The sequence below is a fragment of the Rutidosis leptorrhynchoides genome, chromosome 4 (genome assembly GCF_046630445.1).
Source record: "Rutidosis leptorrhynchoides isolate AG116_Rl617_1_P2 chromosome 4, CSIRO_AGI_Rlap_v1, whole genome shotgun sequence".
NCBI classification, from domain to species: Eukaryota; Viridiplantae; Streptophyta; class Magnoliopsida; order Asterales; family Asteraceae; genus Rutidosis; species Rutidosis leptorrhynchoides.
In genome coordinates, this window is record NC_092336.1 from 128,877,489 (window position 1) to 128,903,507 (window position 26,019).

A 26,019-nucleotide genomic window follows, 5' to 3' on the forward strand; every position below is an offset into this window, starting at 1 on the left:
GATACCATCTTGGATACGGATTTTGAATCGATGGATGCAGGTATTTGTGATGACGGGATCAATATCGAAATACCAAATAAATCCCGACAACCGACGAGTGGAAAGACAGGGCAGGATCCGTAGATAATTGTGGGCAGTTGCTCAAAAATTATGAGACTTGAATGTTACTCAAGATCAAATCAGAAGAAGGTGAAATCAAATTCCGCTAATTCAGACCGAAGTAACCCCAAGAAGAGCTCCAAGAAAAGAGATAGTCGGGCAAAGCATTCAAATCCCCTTGGTCTTGCAGGCACAGTGGGGGGTGTGGATCCAAATTCAAATTCTGAAAGTAGCATCCACCTTGACGAATTTGCTAAGCAACTAGGCCTTGAAAGAGAAGATAGTCAGGTCTGACTTTCTTCTTTATAATATCGCTCCTTGTTTTATTTTAAATGAAGATTCTTTTATTTTAATATACGTGGTTTTCGATCGGGAAAGGAAAGTAAATTGGGGATTGTAGAAAACTACTTAACCGTGAGAACCCTTCTATTATAGCTTTACAAGAAACAAAATGCAATACGGTTGATAGAAATTGGGTAAATATAACTTTGACTTTATTCAAAAAGAGAAAGTAGGAAACTCGGTGGGGATGTTGTTGGTTTGGGATACACGTGACTTTGTGGCGGAATATTCAACCATAGACGACTTTTATATTGCAATTAGGGGTAAATGGAGGGGTAAAGGGGTTGATACTTATATTGTTAACATTTACGGCCCTCAAAATGATACTAACAAACAAAATATGTGGTCGAGTCTTGAAAACTTTGTAGGATCTCATGACATTGATTGGGTGCTTTGCAGCGATTTTAACGAGGTTCGCGATAGCTCGAAAAGGTAAAATTGTGAATTCATCGAAAAAAGGGCGGATTGGTTTAATGAGTTCATAAAAAACACAAAACTCATTGATGTTCCCATGGGTGGCAAACGGTTTACTTGATTTTGTGAAAACGGAATGAAGTTTAGCAAGCTTTATAGGTTTCTGGTCTCTGAAAAATTTAGGGACATGTGGGGTGAAATTTCAGTTTTAGCTTCGGAACGTAAAATTTCAGATCATTTCCCGATTATTTTGCGTAACATGGCCATCGACTTTGGCCCCAAACCAACAAAAGTGTTTGACGAGTGGTTGGATTTAGATGATGTAAACGAGGTAATCAAAAATTGTTGGAACCAATATGCCGAGAATACCAAACAGCTCGACTCCAAGCTGAGAAAAAAGATGAAGACCACTAAAATGGCACTGAAAGAATTAAGTCAGAAAGCCCATGGGAACCTCGATACAGAAGTGAATGAATTAATGAAACAGGCCTGTGAATGGGAATGCCTTGCCGAAAGCAGGCCATTCTCTAAAACTAAAAAACTTTGTTGGTTAGAGGCTCGAAAGAATTGGATCGAAAAGGATAAAATCAGGGCTAATATGGCAAGAGAAAAGGCGCGAATCAAATGGGTTATGGACGGGGATGAAAACACCAAGTTTTTTATTCCTCCATACGAAGGAGATATTCAAAAAACAACATTCGAGGCCTAAATATTGATGGCAACTGGTACGAAGACCCGATTGATATTAAAAATGCAGTTTACAATCACTTCGAATCCCTCTTTTAAAAAACGTGATACACATAGACTGGTATTCGCAAGGGATACCAACGAGTTAGCAACCAAAAAGATCTCTCAACCCCAAGCCGATGCACTTGAATGCTTTTTAGTGAATCATAAATCTTTGACGCCATTAAAGATTGCGGCGTGTCAAAAGCCCCCGCCCCGGATGGATATAAATTTAAATGTTTAAACTCCATTGGGAACTAATAAAAACAGATCTCATTGCATCCCTGAGATAGTTTTGGGAAACGGGTGAAATATCACCGGGTTGCAACACCTCTTTCATCACCCTTGTACCAAAGAAAGCGGGCACGTTATGCCTAAACGACTTCTGACCTATTAGTTTAATAGGTTCTTACTATAAGATACTAGCAAAGATCCTATCTAATCGTATTCGAAAGGTGATTCCCGACCTTATCAATGAAAATCAAAGTGCGTTTATTAAGGGGCGATACATCCTTGACGGTGTACTAATCGTAAATGAGGCTATTGAATTCCTAAAGAAAAATAAAAGAAAAAGTCTCATATTTAAAGTCGACTTCGAGAAAGCCTTCGATAGTATAAGTTGGGAATACCTTCTTGAAATCATGAATAAAATGGGGTTTGGCGAAAAAGGGCGAAAGTGGATATTAACTTGTCTTAAGTCGGCTTCGGTATCCGTTCTTGTAAATGGCTCCCCAACACATGAATTTAGGCTTGAAAGAAGAATTCGACAAGGGGATCCTCTATCTCCTTTTCTCTTTATCATAGCGTCAGAAGGATTGAATATTCTCACAAAACAAGCCGTACATAGTGGTCTTTTTAGAGGTGTCTAAATCGGGGCGGATAAAATCGTTCTCTCGCATTTACAATATGCGGATGATACCGTTTTCCTAGGGGAATGGAGTAGACATAATTTCTCAAACCTCATGAAACTCCTAAATTGATTTGAAAGGGTGTCAGGACTTAAAATAAACTATAATAAAAGTTCCCTTTTGATATTGCCTCGTTTATACATATTTTTACTCGCAATATCGGGTCGTTTTTATTTGGTTTTTAGATATAAGTTGAAGAAATGGTGAAGAAATTGTTAAAGTTTGAGTTGTTACCTTCCTACGAGATGGTTCGAAGAGTTATTATGTTTTGGGAAGATATTTGGGTGAAAGTTTCAGTATATTCAAGAAGAAATCGAAAGTCGAAATGAAGCGTCAAAGTATAAAAGTGAAACAGAAAAATGTTGTTTGAATTGATGAATCTTGCGGCTGCAATACCACTTGATGCGGTCGCGATTTGGTGGTTTGCCTGTGATTTAAATCTCGCGCTCGTATTACGTTAACAGAAATCCAGAATCAGAGAACAAGAAATCTCTCGATCGCAATAAGTTTAATGCGGTCACGATTTAAGCAGTAAATCGCGGTCGTGATTTGTTGAGATGCGATCGCGAGATTTGCCAGCCGACTTCAGATTTTTAGCAACTATAAATACGCGTTTTTACACCCTTTTTAGGGTAATCAGTTTTCTAAGACGAATTTTGGTGCTCCGGCAGCTAGGTTACGAATTTTATAGCTTTTCTTCATACTTTTCATTGGTTTTACATTATTGCAACAATTTTGGTTAGTGTTAATCTTGCAATTACTTTTATTTACATTCAGTTTAACGATTTCAATGGTTTATCTTTTGTTCTATTGTGTTCTTTGCTTTAATATGAGTAGCTAAATTAGTTGTATCTACCTAGATGATTGAACTAAGGTGAAGGATTGCTATCTTTATGATTTAAACGATTAGATCTTATTATTCATATATTGTTTAGCTAAGAACGACTGTTATCAGGGTTAATCAATTAGTTGAAATTGTGGAGATCATTAACTAGTCAACAAGAGTTGAATAAGTGGTGATCTTTACTAGGTTATTGAACGTGAATAGCTTAGGCTTTTGGTTAATTATATAAGAGAGACCGGTATAATTAATTGATTAGTAATTAAACTGTGAGAAACCTTGATAAATGTGGAATTGTTAGGGAGACTTAAACAATTAAAGTTAGATTAATATATTAATTAACATCTTGGTAACTAGATTAGAGAATTGGGATCAACAAGAGTTGAGCTAAGAATTTAATTGATAATATGTGAGAATCGAGAGATAACCACATTGTTACCACTATTATAATTGTTTAAAGTGAACTTAACAGCAATCCTGATCCGATGGAATTGATTCTAAGTGGATACCTTTGTCTTTATTGATTTAATTTTATTTTATTACGCTATTGTTTTCTAAACAAAACACCCCCATTTTTACTAGAATAATTACAAGTTAAAGTTTCTGATAAAACTGCTCTCTGTGGACGAACTGGTCAACATTACTTATAAATTACTGCACGATCGGGATTAGTTGCCTGTATTGTGTGATAATTATTGGGTAGTATTCACTAGTATTTATAGAGTATAAAATTACACATCAACTTTTCAGGCTAGGGTTGACAAAGGAAGAGATTGATCGTCTTTTGCTCCGTGTTGGATGCAAAGTGGGAGAATTCCATTTCACTTATTTGGGCCTCCCTATCGGGCGCAACATGAATCGAGTAGAAAGTTGGAAAGTCGTGATAGATAAATTTAATTCCAAACTTGCGGATTGGAAAGCAAAAACAATTTCTTTTGGTGAAAGATTGACACTCGTTAAATCGGTCCTTAATAGTTTACCGCTATATTATTTTTCATTCTTTTGTGCTCCGTCGTTTGTTTTAAATAATTTAGAGAGTATTATAAGAAAAAAATTTTGGGGCAGGAAGGGTGAGTGTAATAAAATGTCATGGGTTAAACATGAGGATACTCTTTTATCGTACGGTGAAGGGGGTGTAAACATCGGGTCACTTTGGGGGGGAAATCTTGCTCTTTTGGGAAAATGGTTTTGGTAGGTAAAAACCGAGCCTACATCACTTTGGGCGACTATTGTAAAATGTATCTATGAGAATAGTGGGCTGAATTTCACACCGGGTATTTTCAGCCCAATTACAAAGACGAGTGTTTGCCCAATATACTTCATGCAGGTACGAGCATTGTCAAAACAGGGCAGAATTTTGGGAAATCGTTTATCAGAGTAATTGGCAATGGAGGTGATACCAGCTTTTGGGAAGACGCGTGGCTTACAGACCAACCATTGAAACTGACTTTCGCTAGATTATACCATATGGAACGCAATCAAGCAGCCAAGGTCCAGGATCGAATTACCTGGGCTGCAAACGAACCGCAAATTTTGTGGGACTGGATTCGAGAATTTCAAGGACGTGCACATGCTGATTTATTAACACTAATGAATCTTTTGTTTTCTTATGTTAAACAGGACAGGACCCTTGATGCGTGGTATTGGAATCTATCATCGAATGGCATTTTTACAACCAAGAAACTATCGAGACTAATAGACGACATCACTATTTTGGATAATAGATCGAGAACTGAAACTATGAAAAACAATTTGGTACCATTGAAGCTTGAAGTGTTTATATGGAGAACTATGCGAAGAAGGCTACCTACAAAGACTGAACTTGACAAACGTGGAATTGACTTAGACTCCGTAAGGTGCCCGCTATGTGATGATGATGTGGAATCAATTGATCACTCATTGTTCCTTTGTCGGCATTCTTACGAAGTTTGGGACCGAGTTTTCAAATGGTGGGGATTTTGAAGCGGCAACAAATTTAAGTATAAATGAAGCATTCCGGGGAAAAATTAACCGATCATTGTCACAACTTGGAACAACAATTTGACAAGCTTTGGAATGGATATGTGCATACCTAATTTGGCGAAACTGTAATCAAAAAGTTTTTTCTAATAAATGTTGGAATGGTCCTATGGCGCTATTGGAAATTCAACTAAAATCATTTAAGTGGATTGCTTCGAGAATTAAACATGTGAAGATCGAGTGGAACGAATGGCTTACATATAACAACCCTCATTTTTCCATTATGAAATAACCAAAATGCCCTTAGGGTTTTACTTGATTGTTGTGTGTATTTGATTTAGGGTTGTTATACGGTTAAGAGTAATGATCTTAATTAATACTCGTATTTAATGAACTAAAAATCCTAACCCTAAATATTAATTAATAATATAAAAACCCTAACCCTAATATTAATATTAATTAAATTATATCAACGTACAACATTATGTATATATATAACTATGTACGAAATGAATTAATGTATTAACTATAACGAATAAAGTTCGTACGAAAGTATATATTGAGATATAATTAACTTTATAAATAAATATAGTGAAGAAATTATAAACTACAAAACTTAAAGGTAATTAAATAAATTAAATTACAAATAAATACTTAAACCGAAAATAAAAGAAAATTTATAATAATTTTTAGTAATTATAAAAAAAAATACAACTAGTTAAATTATAAAGTCTAGAATATTCCTAAATAAAAAAATAAATATATTCCAGATTATTCTTTTAATTAGTAATACTTAATATATATATATATATATATATATATATATATATATATATATATATATATATATATATACATATATTATTGTTTTTTATAATTTTGGCCGAAAAAAAGGAAGAGATAATTTTTTTTTTAAAATTTTAAAAATACTTAGAAAAGAAGAAATGTATTTGATTAACATTTGGACTAGGTTCATTTTTATAAGATAAACTCAAAAACAAATCCTATCCTTTTAAAAAAAAAACCGATCGGAACATTTTTTAAAATTATTATATATATTTTTTTATTTTTAAATCCTATAAATCTTCACCTATAAATACCCCCACATATTTTCATAAAAATTGCACCAAAAATTTCTTTCACTCTCTCTTGAAGAAATACATTGTGAGTTTTCTTTTCTTTCTCTTTTTATTTTTTATTTTTTTTTGGTTTCTTTTTTTTATTTCTAGCCGATTTATTTTTTCTTTTTTTAATAAATTGTACACAAACAAAATAAATAATTATAACATGTTATAATTAGTATTATGTATTTCTGGATATTATGGAAGTATTTTTATAAAATTATAATTCGGATTTATATTTATATTGAATTTAAAATGAATTACGAAGGTAAATATATGTATATATGAAGTATATATGTAATAATTATATAAAATTCAAATAAAATACTTTTACAGGTTTCTTAACCTTAATATGATATAATACTGATCAAAAATAATTTTTATGATTTTTATAAGTATTAAATACGAATTAATAATAATTTATTGTTATTTTTGTGTACCAAAAATAAAGTGAAATTTATAATAATTGATATAAAATAATTGGAACAGTAAGAATAATTTTTGAAGGTTTTAGTACTTATATAAAACTGATTAAAGTTGAAAACCAAATTAAAATATCATTCCATATATTTATTTGCTATTTAACTATTGTACCGAACCATTTTTACACACATAAATCGAATTAAAAATTTTTAAATTATTAAAAACATTGATGATCACATATAAATCAATTAGATCTATAGTAGAACATATAAAAATAGTTATGATAATTTTTGGAACGATATTATAATTATTTACGAATTTTATGTATAATAAATCTAAAAACTATATAAAATTCGAATTAAATATTTACATCAGAAATAAAAATATATGGATAATTTTTCTGGGTTTATAAAACTTAGGTAAGACTGTAACAATTTTAAAACTTAACTATTTGGGTCGAAATAGAGTTTTAATATATTTAAAATTGTATTATAACTAAACCAGAGATAAATATAAGAATAAATACTAAATAAATACAAAAATGTAATAAACATATTTTTATAAAAATTTTATATGTTTATTATGATTATTAGACACTGAGAAAAATATAAAATATGATATTAAACTCGTTTACCTATTTTTAAGCATTTTAGCTACTAAACAATTCTTAAAGATAATATTTAATGCATAAAAATGGAAAATATTGCATAGAATATTTTTATAAAATTTTCTACAGATTAAGAAGCCTAAACAAGTGTATTAAAATTATATATATAATTATTGGATTATTAGTGGAATTAAAAAAGAATTTATATATAAATAAACATAAATTCGACATATTAAAATGTGTAAAATATAATTATTAATTTAAATATTGTTATTTTAAGTATTGGATCAGTAGATAAATATGAAATATAAAGTTTTATACTTATCTAGATATTTAATTAATTATCTAATAATTTAAGTACATTATTTAATAATTAAAATAATAATAAACGATAATACTTATAACCTAAAATAAATTAATAATGAAAATACATTACTAATAATAATCATACTATAACTTATATAATATGATAAAGACTTATTATATAAGTAAACTAAACGTATCGTACCTATACGCCCATAATAATTGAAGGTTATTAACGTATAACTTATACAAACTCATCGCTACTTAGGTCAAAGGGATGATGTCTATGGTTGCCATTTATGGGATAAGCTTGTGCATCTCGAATGTCATGACTTAGTTTCTGATCAAGATTCCTGGGCCCCGGTTACATCTGGTCATCCCCAACTTACTTGATAGCAACGAGGTTTGGGTAAAGTTGTACAACGTCTTAGTAAAAGATTATAACCTAAACTTGCTAAAACTGGAAACTTACCATAAGTGGAAACTTTCCATAAATAATAACCTTCCGAAAATAGAAACTCTTCTTGTGAACCGTCACTGTTAATATAGTTACTATATTAATAAACCTACTGATGTTAAAGCTAAGGTGTATAAAATATTATTAAATTTTACAAGAAATACTATTAAATACGATACAATTTTACACAAGATATTTATTTATTTATTGAATGGATATACTTAAGCCTTGCTACAACACTTATAGGCAGTGTACCTAATCGTACAGTAGTGTAGTTTTTAGTAAGTCCGGTTCGTTCCACAGGGAAATCTTTAAACAAAGCTTAACGCTATATTAGTTTACTTTTATAAAAATACAAATATATATATAAGTAATATTATTATTATAAATGGGGGTTTTTACCGTTTAATGACCGGTTTGTCGATTTTAAAACTTTAGTCGCAGTTAAAACCAAATGTAAAATAATATAAATACAAGACTTAAATTAAAGCGTAAAGTAAATAACGATAATGAAATTGCGAAGAATAAAAGTGATATAAAATAAACTTGCAATAATTAAAAAGTACGATAATTAAAAGTGCAATTAAATACGATAACAATAAAAATGCGATAATTAGAAGTGCAATTAAATATAAAATAAAGGAAATAAAATATGAAATAAGAGAATTATGCTTATTTAAACTTCCGTAATCATGATGTTTGACGTGTTGATTTTAGTTTTATGCCCATGGGTTAATTGTCCTTTGTCCTGGATTATTTAATATGTCTATACGGATTTGTCCATAATAGTCCATCAGTCATAAATATAAAGAGCGAAAGCCTTCGTCAAATTATTCTTATTCCTGAAGTCAAATATTCCAACTAATTGGGGATTCGAATTGTAACAAGGTTTTAATACTTTGTTTAATGAATACACCAGGTTATCGACTGCGTGTAAACCAAGGTTTTACTACTTTGTTAACAATTACACCAATTACCCTTGAATGTAATTCACCCCTGTTTCAACAAGTCTATTAACTATTAATCCAGTTCCGTGTCCGGTAAAATGAATAATTATTGGTATTTATAGATATCCCGCCCACCGTACCCAGTCAAGCGTATGTGGTTATATATAAATACATCGAATTATAAGTTTGTATATTAAATTAACAAGGTATTGTTTAGTTAATATAAAACCCATTAATAGCCCATAGTCTAATTTCCACAAGTGTCGTTCTTTTATCTAAACCCCAATTATGGTACAAAGCCCAATTACCCAATTTTAGTAATTAGCCCAACATCATGATTACTTCGGATTAAATAAGCATAATAATAACTTAGCTACGAGACATTAAATTAAAAAGGTTGAACATAACTTACAATGATTAAAAATAGCGTAGCGTTACACGGACAGAATTTCGACTTACACCCTTACAACATTCGCTAACATACCCTTATTATTAGAATTATAATTAAAATTAAAATATAAATTATATATATATATATATATATATATATATATATATATATATATATATATATATATTTTACGTATATAGATAGAGAGAATGATATATGATTTATTAAAAATGCTCAGAATTCGGTTGCTTTTATAGGGACTTTCAAAACTTGGGGCTCCGCGACTCGCGGTACATTTTGCCTTCAAACTCCGTGAGTCGCGGAGTTTGTAAATACAGCTCAGTCCCTTTTGGAGTCTTTCTTGCCGACGATTTATTTATAAATATAATATATATATATATATATATAATTAATATAATTAATTATATATTATATTATATTTATATACATAGTTAACTTGTAATTTTTAGTCCGTTGCGTCGAGCGTTGAGAGTTGACTCATGTCCCGGTTCCGGATTTTCGAACGTCCTTGCGTACAATTTAATATCTTGTACTTTGCGTTTTGAATCTTGTACTCTTGTAATTTCGAGACGTTTCTTATCAATAATTGGAACCTCTTTGATTGTCTTTTGTACTTTTGAGCTTTTTGGTCGTTTGCGTCTTCAATTCGTCGAATCTGTCTTTTGTCTTCACCTGTTATTATTTAAACGAATATCACTTGTAAATAGAACAATTGCAACTAAAAGCTTGTCTTTCTTGAGGAATAATGCTATGAAATATATGTTCGTTTTTAGCATTATCAAATATTCCCACACTTGAGCGTTGCTTGTCCTCAAGCAATATCGTCTTGAAATACTAGAATCACTTCTTTATTCTTCACACTTTGTACATCAGTGATTTCTATACGGCGGTATAAACAATGGTAGTAACGATATGGTTTACAATCCCACATGACTATAAAAATTTAGATCCATTAAGGAAATTGGATCTTTATGAAAACATTTGATCTTTTGAAAATTAAATCTAGTTTTTACCCTAGATAAGTTTTCCGGAATAACCCTTCACCGGTGTTTGCAAAATATTTTTGTGGGTTTGGTGGGTTTCAGATTTGAAAATTTTAGCTCAAAACTTGCGGTTTTGTGTCACCCACTTGCTAACCTTGTATTTGGAAAGCAACACATCCAGTTTACTTGTCCCGTATATTACCTTTCGGTAAACTACCGTTCGGTTGTAAAGGAAAGCGTTGAACAAGCAACTGTTAAGGCAATGTCTAATGACATGCATTTGATTATGGTCTATAACGTGTCGGACGCAATTACTATCCTTGGTAGGAGCAATAGTAAAGCTCACCCTTATAATTTTTCGGTCTGGCACAAGGTCCTGTCTTTGACCATGCTATGCAACCACCGTTCTTAAGGTTGACACCCGATTTGGTTCAGGTGACCTAATGAATTCCAGGTGAATTCCTAGGATTTTACGTTCAACGGTAATGAACGCATTGAAAATAGGTTTTCAGAAAACAAATCGGTTTATAATTTGATCAAAATATTTTCTCGTTCAAGCTCGAGTTTAGATATCATTGAATTCCATGAGTTTGTAATTCTCAATCTTTAAGGTCAATCTCAAGGATTGAGTAATATCAGGCTTAAAAGCTGATTTTTGATCTTTTAAGGAGATTATCCTTTCTGGGGATCTGATTCATTAGTCTTATCCAGCTAATTTGCATGGTGCCCCCCCATTGTACGAGATAAATCCTTCTCATGGTTAGGATAAATCTGACCACTTGGCGACCCTGTTTAATGCTGAGGTCCGTGGATTTCCTGCTGATTTTAGTGATGACTTTTCTAGATTTTTCGTCAACCTACAGCTGGTCTGGACGACAACTTCATGACCTAAATCAAGAAGCGCGTGTCTTTTTCGGAAGACTTTACTTCCTTTTAATGATGGAATTGATTCATCGTGTAGATCCATCTCTTCTTTTCTTTCATCGGGTAAAACAGTTTAGTTTAGTCCAAAGCAAAAGTATTTTCAGTTATTTGTTACAGATATATGTGACATATGTTTAAGATAACTTGGTAAATTTTCCCACACCTGGCTTTTATTTTCCTTTTTATCGTCCTCTATTCCATTTTAAATGAATTTTAACATTTTGGTTTGTTTCTCAATTTATGTCCTTTCTGAGGTAACAATAATTTCGGTGTTAAAACCTAATTTTATCGTTCATAAATATGTATAAACATGATTTTGAGTTCATTTAATTGAAAATTTTGAAAAATTTTACTAGAATTGGGTAGTCAGTATATAAGACTAGGATGGCGTGTATGTATTGATTATAGAAAATTAAATGACGCCACCAGAAAAGATCACTTTCCCTTACCATTCATAGATCAAATGTTGGAAAGATTAGCCGGAAATAGTTATTATTGTTTTCTAGATGGATTTTCCGGATATTTTCAAATTCCAATAGCACCCGAAGATCAAGAGAAAACCACATTCACGTGCCCTTATGGTACTTTTGCTTACAAACGCATGCCATTTGGACTTTGCAACACCCCTGTAACCTTTCAAAGGTGTATGATGGCAATTTTTCACGACATGATAGAAGAATGCATGGAAGTTTTCATGGATGACTTTTCAGTCTTCGGTGATACATTTGAATCATGTCTAGTTAATCTGGAACGAATGCTTATTAGATGCGAACAATCAAATCTAGTACTTAATTGGGAGAAATGCCATTTCATGGTTAAAGAAGGCATCGTTCTTGGTCATAAAATTTCAAAAGAAGGAATTGAAGTGGATAGAGCTAAAGTAGATGTAATTGCTAAACTTCCACATCCCACCAATGTTAGAGGAGTTAGGAGTTTTCTAGGGCATGCCGGTTTTTACCGACGTTTCATAAAAGATTTTTCTAAAATTGCCACTCCTATGAATAAACTCCTAGAAAAGGATGCTCCATTCATCTTTTCAGATGAGTGTATCAAATCTTTTAATATTCTTAAAGAGAAACTCACTAATGCGCCGATCATGATAACACCAAATTGGAATCTACCATTTGAACTAATGTGCGATGCAAGTGATTTTGCAATGGGAGCCGTTTTAGGACAAAGGATTGAAAAACGATTTCAACCTATATATTATGCTAGTAAGACGTTACAAGGAGCACAAACGAACTATACAACTACTGAAAAAGAACTCCTTGCTATTGTCTTTGCTTTTGACAAATTTCGATCATATCTCGTTCTAGCAAAAACGGTGGTCTATACCGACCATTCTGCTCTTAGATACCTATTTTCAAAACAAGATGCTAAACCAAGATTAATCCGTTGGATCTTACTCTTACAAGAGTTTGATATTGAAATCCGAGATAAAAGAGGAGCAGAAAATCTCGCCGCTGATCATCTTTCTCGTCTTGAAAATCCCGAATTAGAAGTTCTAAATGAATCGACCATACAAGACAACTTTCCTGATGAATATCTATTGAAGATAGATTATAAAGAAATTCCATGGTTTGCAGACTATGCAAACTACTTAGTTTGTGGATTCCTTGAAAAAGGATTATCGTACCAAAGACGAAAGAAATTCTTCAGTGATATAAAACACTATTTTTGGGAAGATCCTCATCTGTTTAAAAGTTGTCCCGATGGAATAATACGCCGATGTGTATTTCGAGATGAAGCTAGTAAAATATTAAACCATTGTCACACAGGACCAACAGGAGGGCATTATGGGCCTCAACTAACAGCAAGAAAAGTTTATGATGCTGGATTCTATTGGCCTACAATTTACAAAGACGCACACCTTCTTTGCAAATCCTGTAATGCTTGTCAAAGGGCCGGAAAAATAAGTCAACGTGATGAAATGCCACAAAATGTCATCCAAGTATGTGAAGTATTTGACATTTGGGGTATTGACTTTATGGGTCCATTTCCAAAATCTCATAATAATCTATATATACTCGTAGCCATTGATTATGTATCTAAATGGGTGGAAGCACAAGCTCTCCCAACTAACGATGCACGAGTTGTAGTCAACTTTTTAAAACGTCTTTTTGCAAGGTTTGGAACACCGAAAGCTTTAATAAGTGATCGGGGTACTCATTTCTGTAATAATCAACTTGAGAAAGTTCTTAAAAGATATGGAGTAACTCATAAAATCTCCACCGCATATCATCCACAAACAAGTGGACAAGTTGAAAATACCAACCGAGCTTTAAAATGTATTCTAGAGAAAACCGTAGGATCAAATCCGAAGGAATGGTCCATTAAATTGGAGGATGCACTCTGGGCTTTTAGAACAGCCTATAAAACTCCAATTGGAACCACACCTTTTAGACTTGTTTATGGAAAAGCATGTCATCTTCCAGTAGAAATTGAACACAAAGCATTTTGGGCTTTGAAGACATGTAATCTTGATATACATGAAGCTGGACGTCTACGATTAAGTCAACTAAACGAATTAGAAGAATTAAGACATGAAGCATACGAAAATTCGTTAATATATAAAGAAAGAACGAAGAAATGGCATGATAAAAGAATCAGAAGTTCAAAAGAATTTAAAGAAGGAGACAGAGTTCTTCTTTTCAATTCACGATTCAAGCTATTTCCTGGAAAATTGAAATCAAGATGGTCTGGACCATTCATAGTCAAAAGAGTTTTCCCATACGGAACGATAGAATTAATAAATTCAAATGGGATTGAATTTAAAGTTAATGGTCACAGAGTTAAACATTACATACATGGTCCGATGGAAGTTGACAATGAAGTTAATCATAATTTCACCACCCAAGGAAACCTTCAAAATGAAAACATAAATATGTTATCAACAACATATGAAAAATCAAAATTGGAATATAGGGAGGATTCAAATTTGAGTGATGAAGAAGAATTCCTATACAAACCTCCCATTCCAAGAAACGAAGAAAAATGTGAACAAGAAATTCAAATAGAAATGAAAGAATCAAGGAAAGAACACCCGAAAAAAGTTTACAAACCAACTCGACTTACTAAAGCAGGAGACCCGGGTGAATTTATCATTTCTTGCTTACTTAATGATGGTGCTGTATATAATGGACTCGCAGATTTAGGAGCAAGTGCAAATATTATGCCTCTTTCCTTATACAAAAGATTAGGCATGGGTAAATTAAAACCAACCAAAATAGGTGTTCAATCATTTGACCAAACCATTAAACACCCGGTTGGAATAGCAAATAATTTACTTGTTAACGTGGAAAGTTTGACCTTTGTTGCAAACTTCATAGTGATTAATATGGAGGAAAACCTTGATATTCCTCTAATTCTAGGTCGCCCATTTTTAGCAACCACCGAGGCATTCATTGATATAAGAGAAGGTAGAATGACACTTAGGAATGGTGATACATCAATCACCTTTGTGAACCGAAAGTTTAGATCTCCACAAACCAAAACTGTTAGACCAATAAAAACGCATAAATGTGGGGAAGATGAAGAAACACTTAATGATGATCCAATCACAAAGAATGCCGTTGATGATACGAAATTAGATGAACCCATTTTTAACAGTTCAACGAAGAAACTTTATAAACGGATTCACGATGCTAAGATTAAAGGAAACTTTAAGTTATATAACCGATTAATATCCAATTTATCATCAAAAGAAAAGGCAGTGTTAGTTGAATTTGTGAAAGTTACGGAGGAAATCAACAAATGGATTGAAGTAAAAGTCAAAGATATACAAGTTGTTGATGATTCAATTGAAAATAATGTTAATCACAATTTCAACTAAGTATAGGGGATTTATGTATTTCTGTTAGAGTTAGATTGTCTGTTTTCGTGTAGTTCTCGAAAATAGAACCCGAATGGTCTTTCCCTAGCAGACCCTAAAGAACTAGTCTTCTCCCCCCATTCTGAATTTTTATTTTTTTTAGGAAATGAAGACTGCCTGTGAACTAAACCATGGTCTAATGCTACACGCTTTGATCACTAAATGTAATAATGACATACTACCGAGTGAAATAGTATCAGTAATAAGAGAAAGAATGGACGGAGTTAGAAAAGAATCCAGATGCGAAGATAATAAGTTACAATTTGGTAAAGGAAAATCAAAATCCGCAGCGAAAAGAAGAGCACGACACCTAGAAAGATGTCACAAATGCGGAAAATGGTCACATGGAGGTAAATGTTCAAATAATCAAACCTATTCAAACACCGAATTTGTTACTTTATGCAGAGACGGACCGTTCATATGTTTAGAAGAAAAGACACTGAATGCTCGAGGTTACGCCTATGTAGCTATGGAAAACCAATTAAACTGACTATCTTATGAATGGGATAGATCATATAACTAAGAAATCTATTTCACAGGTAAGTCTATACAGTTTTTATTTTATTTTTTTATTTTTAACCTTTTGATAATAAACGCTAATTTGTTCGCTAAAAAGTATTAAATTGGTATTGAATAAAATTAGGTTTGGCGACCGAAATTATTGATATCATTCAAAAATTTATTACATCACTGCGAAATTTAACGTTTATTCTTAAGGTATAAATATCTTTAATCAATCAACCCAAAATATTTCAAAAATTCGTCATGAGTTAAATTAGGTTTTGGAACCGAAATTACTTTACCGAAAAGAGGGGCGCATATTTTTGATAATATTTGATTGATTAAAGTGGGATAAAAAGCCAAAAAGATTTTTAATTTTATTTTTACCATGTTTTTAAAATTAATATTTAAATCTTAAATTAATATTGTAAACTTTGTAAAAACAATATTTTTAAAATTGTAAATATTTGAAAATTTAATATAAGTTTGGTGTGAATTTATAATATGAATTTTTAAATTAAGTTTGGTGTGAATTTTTAATTTTTAAAATATGAATTTTATTTTTTATGCATTTCAAATTTTAAGTTTAGTTTGAATTTTTAATATTAATTTTGAATTTTATATTTAAGTTGTGTGAATTTAAAAACAAAAATTTACTTTATCTCATTAAGTTAAAAATATGATTTTTAAAAATTCGTCGTAAGTTGAAGACTATGTCTTTGAACCAAAATTGCTTTACCCAAGGGAGGGACGAGAACTTTTATTATCATTATTTTTAATCTTATTGAATTAAAGTATGCCAAAAACATTAAAAAACCAAAAATCTTAGCTTTTAAAACAATCGCTACAAAAAGACAAATTTTAAAATTTTGTCGAGGGACGGACTAGGACATCGATCCGAAACGACCTCGTCCTAAATAACAAGGGAAACAAAATTTTAAATTAATTAATTTATTGTTTTAATTAGTATAAGATGTTAAAAAAAAAAAAAAGCAAACTCCGCGACTCGCGGAGTTTGAAGCTTTAATCTCCGCGACTCGCGGAGGGATTGAAATACAGAAAAAATAAAATCGAGCTAAACAGCTCAGTCCACACACCACAAGTAAAACACAGCAAAGAACAGCCGAAAAAACTGCCGAAAAAACAAGAAAAAAACCCCAAAAATCACAATTTTTAACCGTTAATCATCAAATCTTTTACTAAAATCATGTTGAGAAGGATGCTATCAAGGAATTACTCAAGAAAAACGGTAAATTTCTACACCTAAACACCATTTAATTCGAAAATTAGTGTTCTTGAGCAATTTTTTCCCCAATTTGATTTTGATGCTTTTTAGTGTAATTATGCTTAAATTGTTTTTAGTGTAATTATGCTTAAATTGTTTATGTATTATGCTTGTATAACCTAGATTGATGCTGTTTAACATGATTAGAAGCCTTAAACTTCAAATTTTGAGTAATCTAGGGTTTGTGTTCTTGAGCAATTTGGGGCTTTTTGATATAAACAGGTTATGGCCAATTTTTGTCATGAATTGTTGCTAAATTAAGTAGTGTAACATGTCTAGGTAGTTAAATGATCCAAACTTTGAGCCTAAACATGATTTTGAGAATTAAAGTGGACTTTTTCAAGTCTAAAATTCATGAACTTGATTTTTGAAAGATAATGCCATTTGAAACTTGTTTAATTGCTAGTAATGATTATTTTGACATGTTATTTGAGTTAAAAGCTTATGAACTTGGCGAACATTTTCGTATATGCTATTTTGAAAAAGTGTAGATTTGATAAAAATGTGAAAATGAGCTTAAGTTTGATATAAATTGATCATGTCATTGTAATTATTTTGATTGATGATTTTTCTGACACTAATGCATATTTGGATGCACAAAAATTGTGTTTAATGTGTTTTGCAGACTGAAAGGGGTGAATCTTCATCCCAAGCTCGCAATGCTCCTGCTGAGAATACGGAACAACAGGAGGTGGATAACTACTACAAGCAGGATATACCTCATCCAGTCATGACATTTTCTGATATGCACTTGGAAGAGTTGCACCCGAACCTGAGATTTGACAGACTTTGGATAGATTATCCAAAATATCAAAGGGGGTTGCATACTCTTCATTCTAAAGTTGTTGAGGTACCGAGGGTCATAGAATGGGGACCCTTAGAAGCCGTAGAATTGGCCGGGCCAATTAGGGAATTACTTGTACAGAGGTATGGTAATTCTACTTTTTATGACTGGGTACGTTTATTTACCATGCGTAGACCTGTATATAAAGTATGGTGTGAAGAATTGTTGTGTAGTATAGAGTTGAATGATCGGGTAGCTAGTTTAACCGATCGATCTTTTATTAGATTTTTGTTAGGCGGTTCGATGCGCCACATGTCTTTACTAGACATGGCTCAGGCTTTACGTATATATACGCCTGAGGAGTTAGCATCTGCCGATTGTAGAGGGTTGATACTAAATGGTAGAAAGATAGATGAAAATTTTGATACACACGGTGTGTGGAGTCAAATGACAAGCCATCACCGATTCAAAGGGGGGAATTACTCTTATTTGGATATAGATAGAGCTGAATTAAGAGTGATTCATAGGTTTTTAGCTAATTCGATTACACAAAGAGGTAAGAACAAGGAAAAGGTAAATGAACAGGATTTGTTTTACCATATGTGTATTCGAGACCCACAAAGCGCTGTAAGTATACCTTATTGTGTGGGTTATTATTTATCAGCTATGGTTAGGGGGATGAGACCGCATAGCATAATAGGAGGTGGTATTTTTATTACTTTGATTGCTGAATATCTCGGTGTGGATATAAGTCGGGGAGGATTATTAGTCGAAGAACCAGAACCCCGCGATACTATAGGTTTAAATGTATACCATGGTGCGAAAGTTTTGAAGAGGCGAAATAACGCCGCAGTACAATACCATGGTAGACATCCACAGGTTGAGAGAAACCAACAGCAAGGTAATGTAGGAGGGGGAAATGAGATGCAAGAAATGCAAAGGTTTATAGCTGCACAGGAGTACGAAAATGCTAGACATAGAGCATTTGAAGATTGGCAAGTTCATCAGAACCAAATCATAGCTCATTGCTAACATATAGGTAGAAACTATATTCCTACACCAAAACCCACATTCCCTCCCTGATATATAGAGATGCAACCACCGTATCCTACGTATAACCCTGCCGAAGCATTCTATAGCACCTATGGTTATGCCTGGAATCCCTATTGGTACCAGTATCATCCCTAGTCTACTTAGTTTTATTTATTTTGTAATTTGTAATGTTGATATGTTTAATACTTATGTTAATATTGTAATAGTTTTTATAATTTTCTAACTTTTATTCTTAGATTTTAATAATTTTTGAATGTGGGGTAATATACCAAACTTCAAAAATATGTATATATGTTTGCAGTTTATCTTATGTACACAACAGGGTAAAACAACGCATTTTCAAAGACTGGCATTAAGTTCAGCAAAAGCAACTAATTTTGACGACAAGATGCAAAATATATGTGAAAGAACAACAAGACGGAATGAACAAATGATGTGCACCATTTATCATTCAGCAAACAAACGCCAATATATTTGGAAACTTTGGTAAAAATTTAATCATTTTCACACAAATCACCCTCAATAATTTAAATTGTACTGATTTCTTGCAAATGAGGGCATTGCAAGATCTTAAGTGTGGGAAGGGGTTAAATTCTTGCGGATTTTTAAAATTTTTATCTTTATACACTTGGTTACCATTAAAAATACTAGTAAAACAGTAGTTGTATTAGAATCTAGTGCTCTCTGATAATAAAGAACATCCCTAGTCTTATATACTGACTACCCAAATCTAGTAAAAATTTTCAATTCCATCATTAAAAGGAAGTAAAGTCTTCCGAAAAAGACACGCGCTTCTTGATTTAGGTCATGAAGTTGTCGTCCAGACCAGCTGTAGAATGACGAAAAATCTAGAAAAGTCATCACTAAAATTAGCAGGAAATCCACGGACCTCAGCATTAAACAGGGTCGCCAAGTGGTCAGATTTATCCTAACCATGAGAAGGATTTATCTCGTACAATGGGGGGGCACCATGCAAATTAGCTGGATAAGACTAATGAATCAGATCCCCAGAAAGGATAATCTCCTTAAAAGATCAAAAATCAGCTTTTAAGCCTGATATTACTCAATCCTAGAGATTGACCTTAAAGATTGAGAATTACAAACTCATGGAATTCAATGATATCTAAACTCGAGCTTGAACGAGAAAATATTTTGATCAAAATTACAAACCGATTTGTTTTCTGAAAACCCTATTTTCAATGCGTTCATTACCATTGAACGTAAAATCCTAGGAATTCACCTGAAATTCATTAGGTCACCTGAACCAAATCAGGTGTCAACCGTAAGAACGGTGGTTGCATAGCATGGTCAAAGACAGGACCTTGTGCCAGACCGAAAAATTATAAGGGTGAGCTTTACTATTGCTCCTACCAAGGATAGTAATTGCGTCCGACACGTTATAGACCATAATCAAATGCATGTCATTAGACATTGCCTTAACAGTTGCTTGTTCAACGCTTTCCTTTACAACCGGACGGTAGTTTACCGAAAGGTAATATACGGGACAAGTAAACTGGACGTGTTGCTTTCCAAATACAAGGTTAGCAAGTGGGTGACATAAAACCGCAAGTTTTGAGCTAAAATTTTCAAATCTGAAACCCACCAAACCCACAAAAATATTTTGCAAACACCGGTGAAGGGTTATTCTGGAAAACTTATCTAGGGTAAAAACTAGATTTAATTTTCAAAAGATCAAATGTTTTCATAAAGATCCAATTTCCTTAATGGATCTAAATTTTTATAGTCATGTGGGATTGTAAACCATATCGTTACTACCATTGTTTATACCGCCGTATAGAAATCACTGATGTACAAAGTGTGAAGAATAAAGAAGTGATTCTAGTATTTCAAGACGATATTGCTTGAGGACAAGCAATGCTCAAGTGTGGGAATATTTGATAATGCTAAAAACGAACATATATTTCATAGCATTATTCCTCAAGAAAGACAAGCTTTTAGTTGCAATTGTTCTATTTACAAGTGATATTCGTTTAAATAATAAAAGGTGAAGACAAAAGACAGATTCGACGAATTGAAGACGCAAACGACCAAAAAGCTCAAAAGTACAAAAGACAATCAAAGAGGTTCCAATTATTGATAAGAAACGTCTCGAAATTACAAGAGTACAAGATTCAAAACGCAAAGTACAAGATATTAAATTGTACGCAAGGACGTTCGAAAATCCGGAACCGGGACATGAGTCAACTCTCAACGCTCGACGCAACGGACAAAAAATTACAAGTTAACTATGTATATAAATATAATATAATATATAATTAATTATATTAATTATATATATATTATATTTATAAATAAATCGTCGGCAAGAAAGACTCCAAAAGGGACTGAGCTGTATTTACAAACTCCGCGACTCGCGGAGTTTGAAGGCAAAATGTGCCGCGAGTTGCGGAGCCCCAAGTTTTGAAAGTCCCTATAAAAGCAACCGAATTTTGAGCATTTTTAATAAAATCATATATCATTCTCTCTATCTATATACGTAAAATATATATATATATAATTTATATTTTAATTTTAATTTTAATTATAATTCTAATAATAAGGGTATGTTAGCGAATGTTGTAAGGGTGTAAGTCGAAATTCTGTCCGTGTAACGCTACGCTATTTTTAATCATTGTAAGTTATGTTCAACCTTTTTAATTTAATGTCTCGTAGCTAAGTTATTATTATGCTTATTTAATCCGAAGTAATCATGATGTTGGGCTAATTACTAAAATTGGGTAATTGGGCTTTGTACTATAATTGGAGTTTGGATAAAAGAACGACACTTGTGGAAATTAGACTATGGGCTATTAATGGGTTTTATATTAATTAAACAATACCTTGTTAATTTAATATACAAACTTATAATTCGACGTATTTATATATAACCACATACGCTTTACTGGGTACGGTGGGCGGGATATCTATAAATACCAATAATTATTCATTTTACCGGATACGGAACTGGATTAATAGTTAATAGACTTGTCGAAACAGGGGTGAATTACATTCAAGGGTAATTGGTGTAATTGTTAACAAAGTAGTAAAACCTTGGTTTACACGCAGTTGATAACCTGGTGTATTCATTAAACAAAGTATTAAAACCTTGTTACAATTCAAATCCCCAATTAGTTGGAATATTTAACTTCGGGAATAAGAATAATTTGACGAAGGCTTTCGCTTTTTATATTTATGACTGATGGACTATTATGGACAAAATCCGTATGGACATATTAAATAATCCAGGACAAAGGACAATTAACCCATGGGCATAAAACTAAAATCAACACGTCAAACATCATGATTACGGAAGTTTAAATAAGCATAATTCTTTTATTTCATATTTAAAAGTGCTATAATTAGAAGTGCAATTAAAAGTGCTATAATTAGAAGTGCAATTAAATATAAAATAAAGGAAATTAAATATGAAATAAAAGAATTATGCTTATTTAAACTTCCGTAATCATGATATTTGACGTGTTGATTTTAGTTTTATGCCCATGGGTTAATTGTCCTTTGTCCTGGATTATTTAATATGTCCATACGGATTTTGTCCATAATAGTCCATCAGTCATAAATAAAAAAAGCGAAAGCCTTCGTCAAATTATTCTTATTCCCGAAGTCAAATATTCCAATTAATTGGGGATTCGAATTGTAACAAGGTTTTAATACTTTGTTTAATGAATACACCAGGTTATCGACTGCGTGTAAACCAAGGTTTTACTACTTTGTTAACAATTACACCAATTACCCTTGAATGTAATTCACCCCTGTTTCGACAAGTCTATTAACTATTAATCCAGTTCCGTATCCGGTAAAATGAATAATTATTGGTATTTATAGATATCCCGCCCACCGTACCCAGTAAAGCGTATGTGGTTATATATAAATACGTCGAATTATAAGTTTGTATATTAAATTAATAAGGTATTGTTTAATTAATATAAAACCCATTAATAGCTGTCATAACCCCTCCTTAACCATAAGAACGTGTTAGATAACGTATGATTTCATTGCGAGGTATTGACCTCTATATGCGACATTTTTAAAAGAACAACTGCATATATTTTACATTACAAACCATAATTCTTATTTTGATACAAGCTTTAGACAAAATAAAGATGATTATCGTTTAGCGATAATCTTAGACTTACAAACTTTACATGTGATGATAACAATACGATTTCTAGCATATTTTACATTACAAATCCTCCGATATGCAGTTTATTTTTGACACAAATATGCATACTCAAGATCTTGTTTAAATTCAACATGTTGCAGCGGAAGCTTTTAGTTATCACCTGAGAATAGACATGTTTAAAACGTCAACATAAAGTTGGTGAGATATAGGTTTAATGCCGGCAGCAATATATATATAGACCACAAGATTTCACATATAAACATTTTAATAAAAATATTCTAAGTGGTTGAGCAGTTGGTAACCATACTTAACATTTAATCACGTCGCATATTCCCTTTATTATGAAATCTTACTACACCGTACCAAGTGTAGTCACGAAACGAAGTAATGTGCAACCGTTGAATACTGGTCGTCCAGTCCGGTTGGGGTTGTCAGGCCCGATAGATCTATCAACAGGATTCGCGTTTACAATACCGCTGTAAATAACAGTTACCAAGCTACATGGAAGTATGCCAGTGGTACAACTCAACGTAGAATATATTTTTCAGTTACTTGTGTCCATAACGTAAAACATAAAATACATGTATTCTCATCCCGAAATACTTAGAGTTTAAAAGTGGGACTATATACTCACTTTCGTCTTGAAGATATGTAATTTTGACTTGGTCTCCGATTGATATCACGAACCTATCCATATATAATATATCAATACCTTTTCTTTTTAAAACAATCGTCACATATATATACTTATTATACTTTTAATACTTTTAATAATTTCTTAGTCCGTAGTTAGCAGTCCGATGTTAGTAATTTAATTTTAATGGTTCATTTTTAGGTGTTTAATAAATCCCCAATGAAATAAATAAAACCCCCATCGTATATGTATTGGTCGAGATTAATCTTGACCCACGGTACCGGTGTTGTCAAATGACGTGTTGCGTACATAAAGTACCGGTGTTGTCAAATGACGTGTTGCGTACAATCATGGGATCTTATGATTAATCTTCTCGTATTGTTTACGGGTGATCCTGAACCATATAAAATTAAATTATGAGTACATAGATATAAAATATCATGTTATTTTAAAAAGATGTGATTTATTTAATTTTCTCCAATTATTTTCGTAGCTAAACTAGTCTTAGATATCCGATCTCGTTTTGGTCATAGTTTCTTCGTTACAACTCCGTTTTCGTTGATTCAACTTGACACTTCCTTGGATCGAGTCCCTCTTTAAGACTATGAACTGTAAATACCTTAGTTTGTATTCGAAATCACAGGTCATAGGTCAAACTTTAGTGAAACTTATGAAGTTAATCATTTTCCATCATGTAAACAACCTTAAATGATTATTTTTCTAAAAATACTTATACTTTGAGTTAAACCATAAAATTTTTATGTGTTATCATATTCATAGTAAAAATCATTTTTCCAGAAAATAAACCTCCAATTCAAAGTTTAAGATGATTTTTAATTATCCAACCCAAAACAGCCCCCGGTTGCACTCTGACGTCGTAAATTCAGTTTTTAAGGTGTTCTTTGAAAAACCAAGTTATACCTTGTTAAATTAGCATATATTTATGATATATTACAGGTCTTGAAGTATTTTAAAAGTTAAGTTAGAAGGATCTATTTAGTTTGCAAACAAGTTTGAAAATATTCAAACTATGTTCTTGTTGTTAAAATTTTATACCATATAATAAGATAGCTATATATATATGAATCGAATAAGGTTATGAACAAAGTTACTACCTCAAGTTACTTGGACAAGATTGCTGTAAAAGAGGAGTAAAGACCTAGAACCAAAAGAGTGGTGGAGTTGGATGAAAGATTGGAAGTAAACTTGTGTTCTTGAAAGGATTCTTGAAGTGTTTTTGTAAGGTTTTTCTTATGGTGTTTAAGTGATGTTTTTATGGCTAGATCTTCATGGATACTAGCTGAATGGTTATGGAGTTTCTTAAGAGTGTGTTTTAGTTAAAGGAAATGTGTAGTAAAATGAAAATGGAATGGAGTATAAATGGTGGTGTAAAAGGTGTATAAGTTTGTAATTTTGTGAAAAAATCTTTTAATCATGTGAAATTGTCATACTAGATAACAAAAGTAGTTACCTTATACATAAGGCATTGAACAAGGACTGGTTGGTGGTGATTTGATGTGTATATACCAATAGTAAATACGTATAGAAGCTAGGTATGATACGAGTACATGTACTCTAGATATACGTATAAAAATCTTGTAAAAAATGGAATGAGAATTCAAATATAGCTATCTTTTGTGAATATACTTATATTGTTTTATGTATTTAAGTCTTTAAAAGTGATTAAATACATTACATATACGATATATGTATAAACATTATAGGTTATAAGTATTTATGTCAAATAACGTTACGTATGGTTATTGTTTTGAAAACTTAAGTTAGTAGTTTCAAAATATACTTATAACTTATTGTTATTAATACAAAATGAGATATTAAAACATCCTTAGATCATGTTAAATATGTATATATACATATATATACACAAACGTATAATTATCAAATATTGTATAGTTCGTGATATCATCGGTCAAACTAGACGGTCAATCGTTGTGTAAAACTCTCTTTGAAAACATAAGTCCCAACAATTTGGATTTCTTATCATGTTGGTAAGGTTTAATTTATATAAATATTAATCTTATAAGTATAGAACGATCGAAAAAGTGCGGGTCATTACAGTACCTACCCGTTAAATAAATTTCGTCCCGAAATTTTAAAATTGTACCTATTTTGCGTCATCGGAAAACAAGTGTGGATATTTTTGTTTCATTTGATCCTCTCGTTCCCAAGTAAACTCGGGACCCCTTCGAGCATTCCAACGAACCTTAACGATCGGTATGTTGCTCTGCTTGAGCCGTTTAACTTCACGATCCATGATTTTGAT

The 26,019-nt window shown here is 32.1% G+C and overlaps 1 protein-coding gene across 1 annotated transcript; it reads left to right on the forward strand.

Moving 5' to 3' along the window:
- The first annotated feature begins 2,231 nt into the window (after positions 1-2,231).
- On the forward strand, positions 2,232-5,292 carry LOC139840996 (uncharacterized). The gene is made up of 2 exons (XM_071831234.1): positions 2,232-2,442; positions 4,658-5,292. The coding sequence occupies exons 1-2, from the start codon at positions 2,232-2,234 to the stop codon at positions 5,290-5,292; spliced, it is 846 nt and encodes a 281-aa protein (XP_071687335.1).
- Positions 5,293-26,019: the final 20,727 nt, after the last annotated feature.

What these genes read in the sequence shown, in the direction of transcription:
- LOC139840996 (XM_071831234.1), top strand. Translation starts at nt 2,232, where the DNA reads ATGGGGTTTGGCGAAAAAGGGCGAAAGTGGATATTAACTTGTCTTAAG. An exon ending in ACATAGTGGTCTTTTTAGAG is followed by an intron (nt 2,443 to 4,657) that starts GTGTCTAAATCG and finishes TACTTCATGCAG; the next exon opens with GTACGAGCATTGTCAAAACA.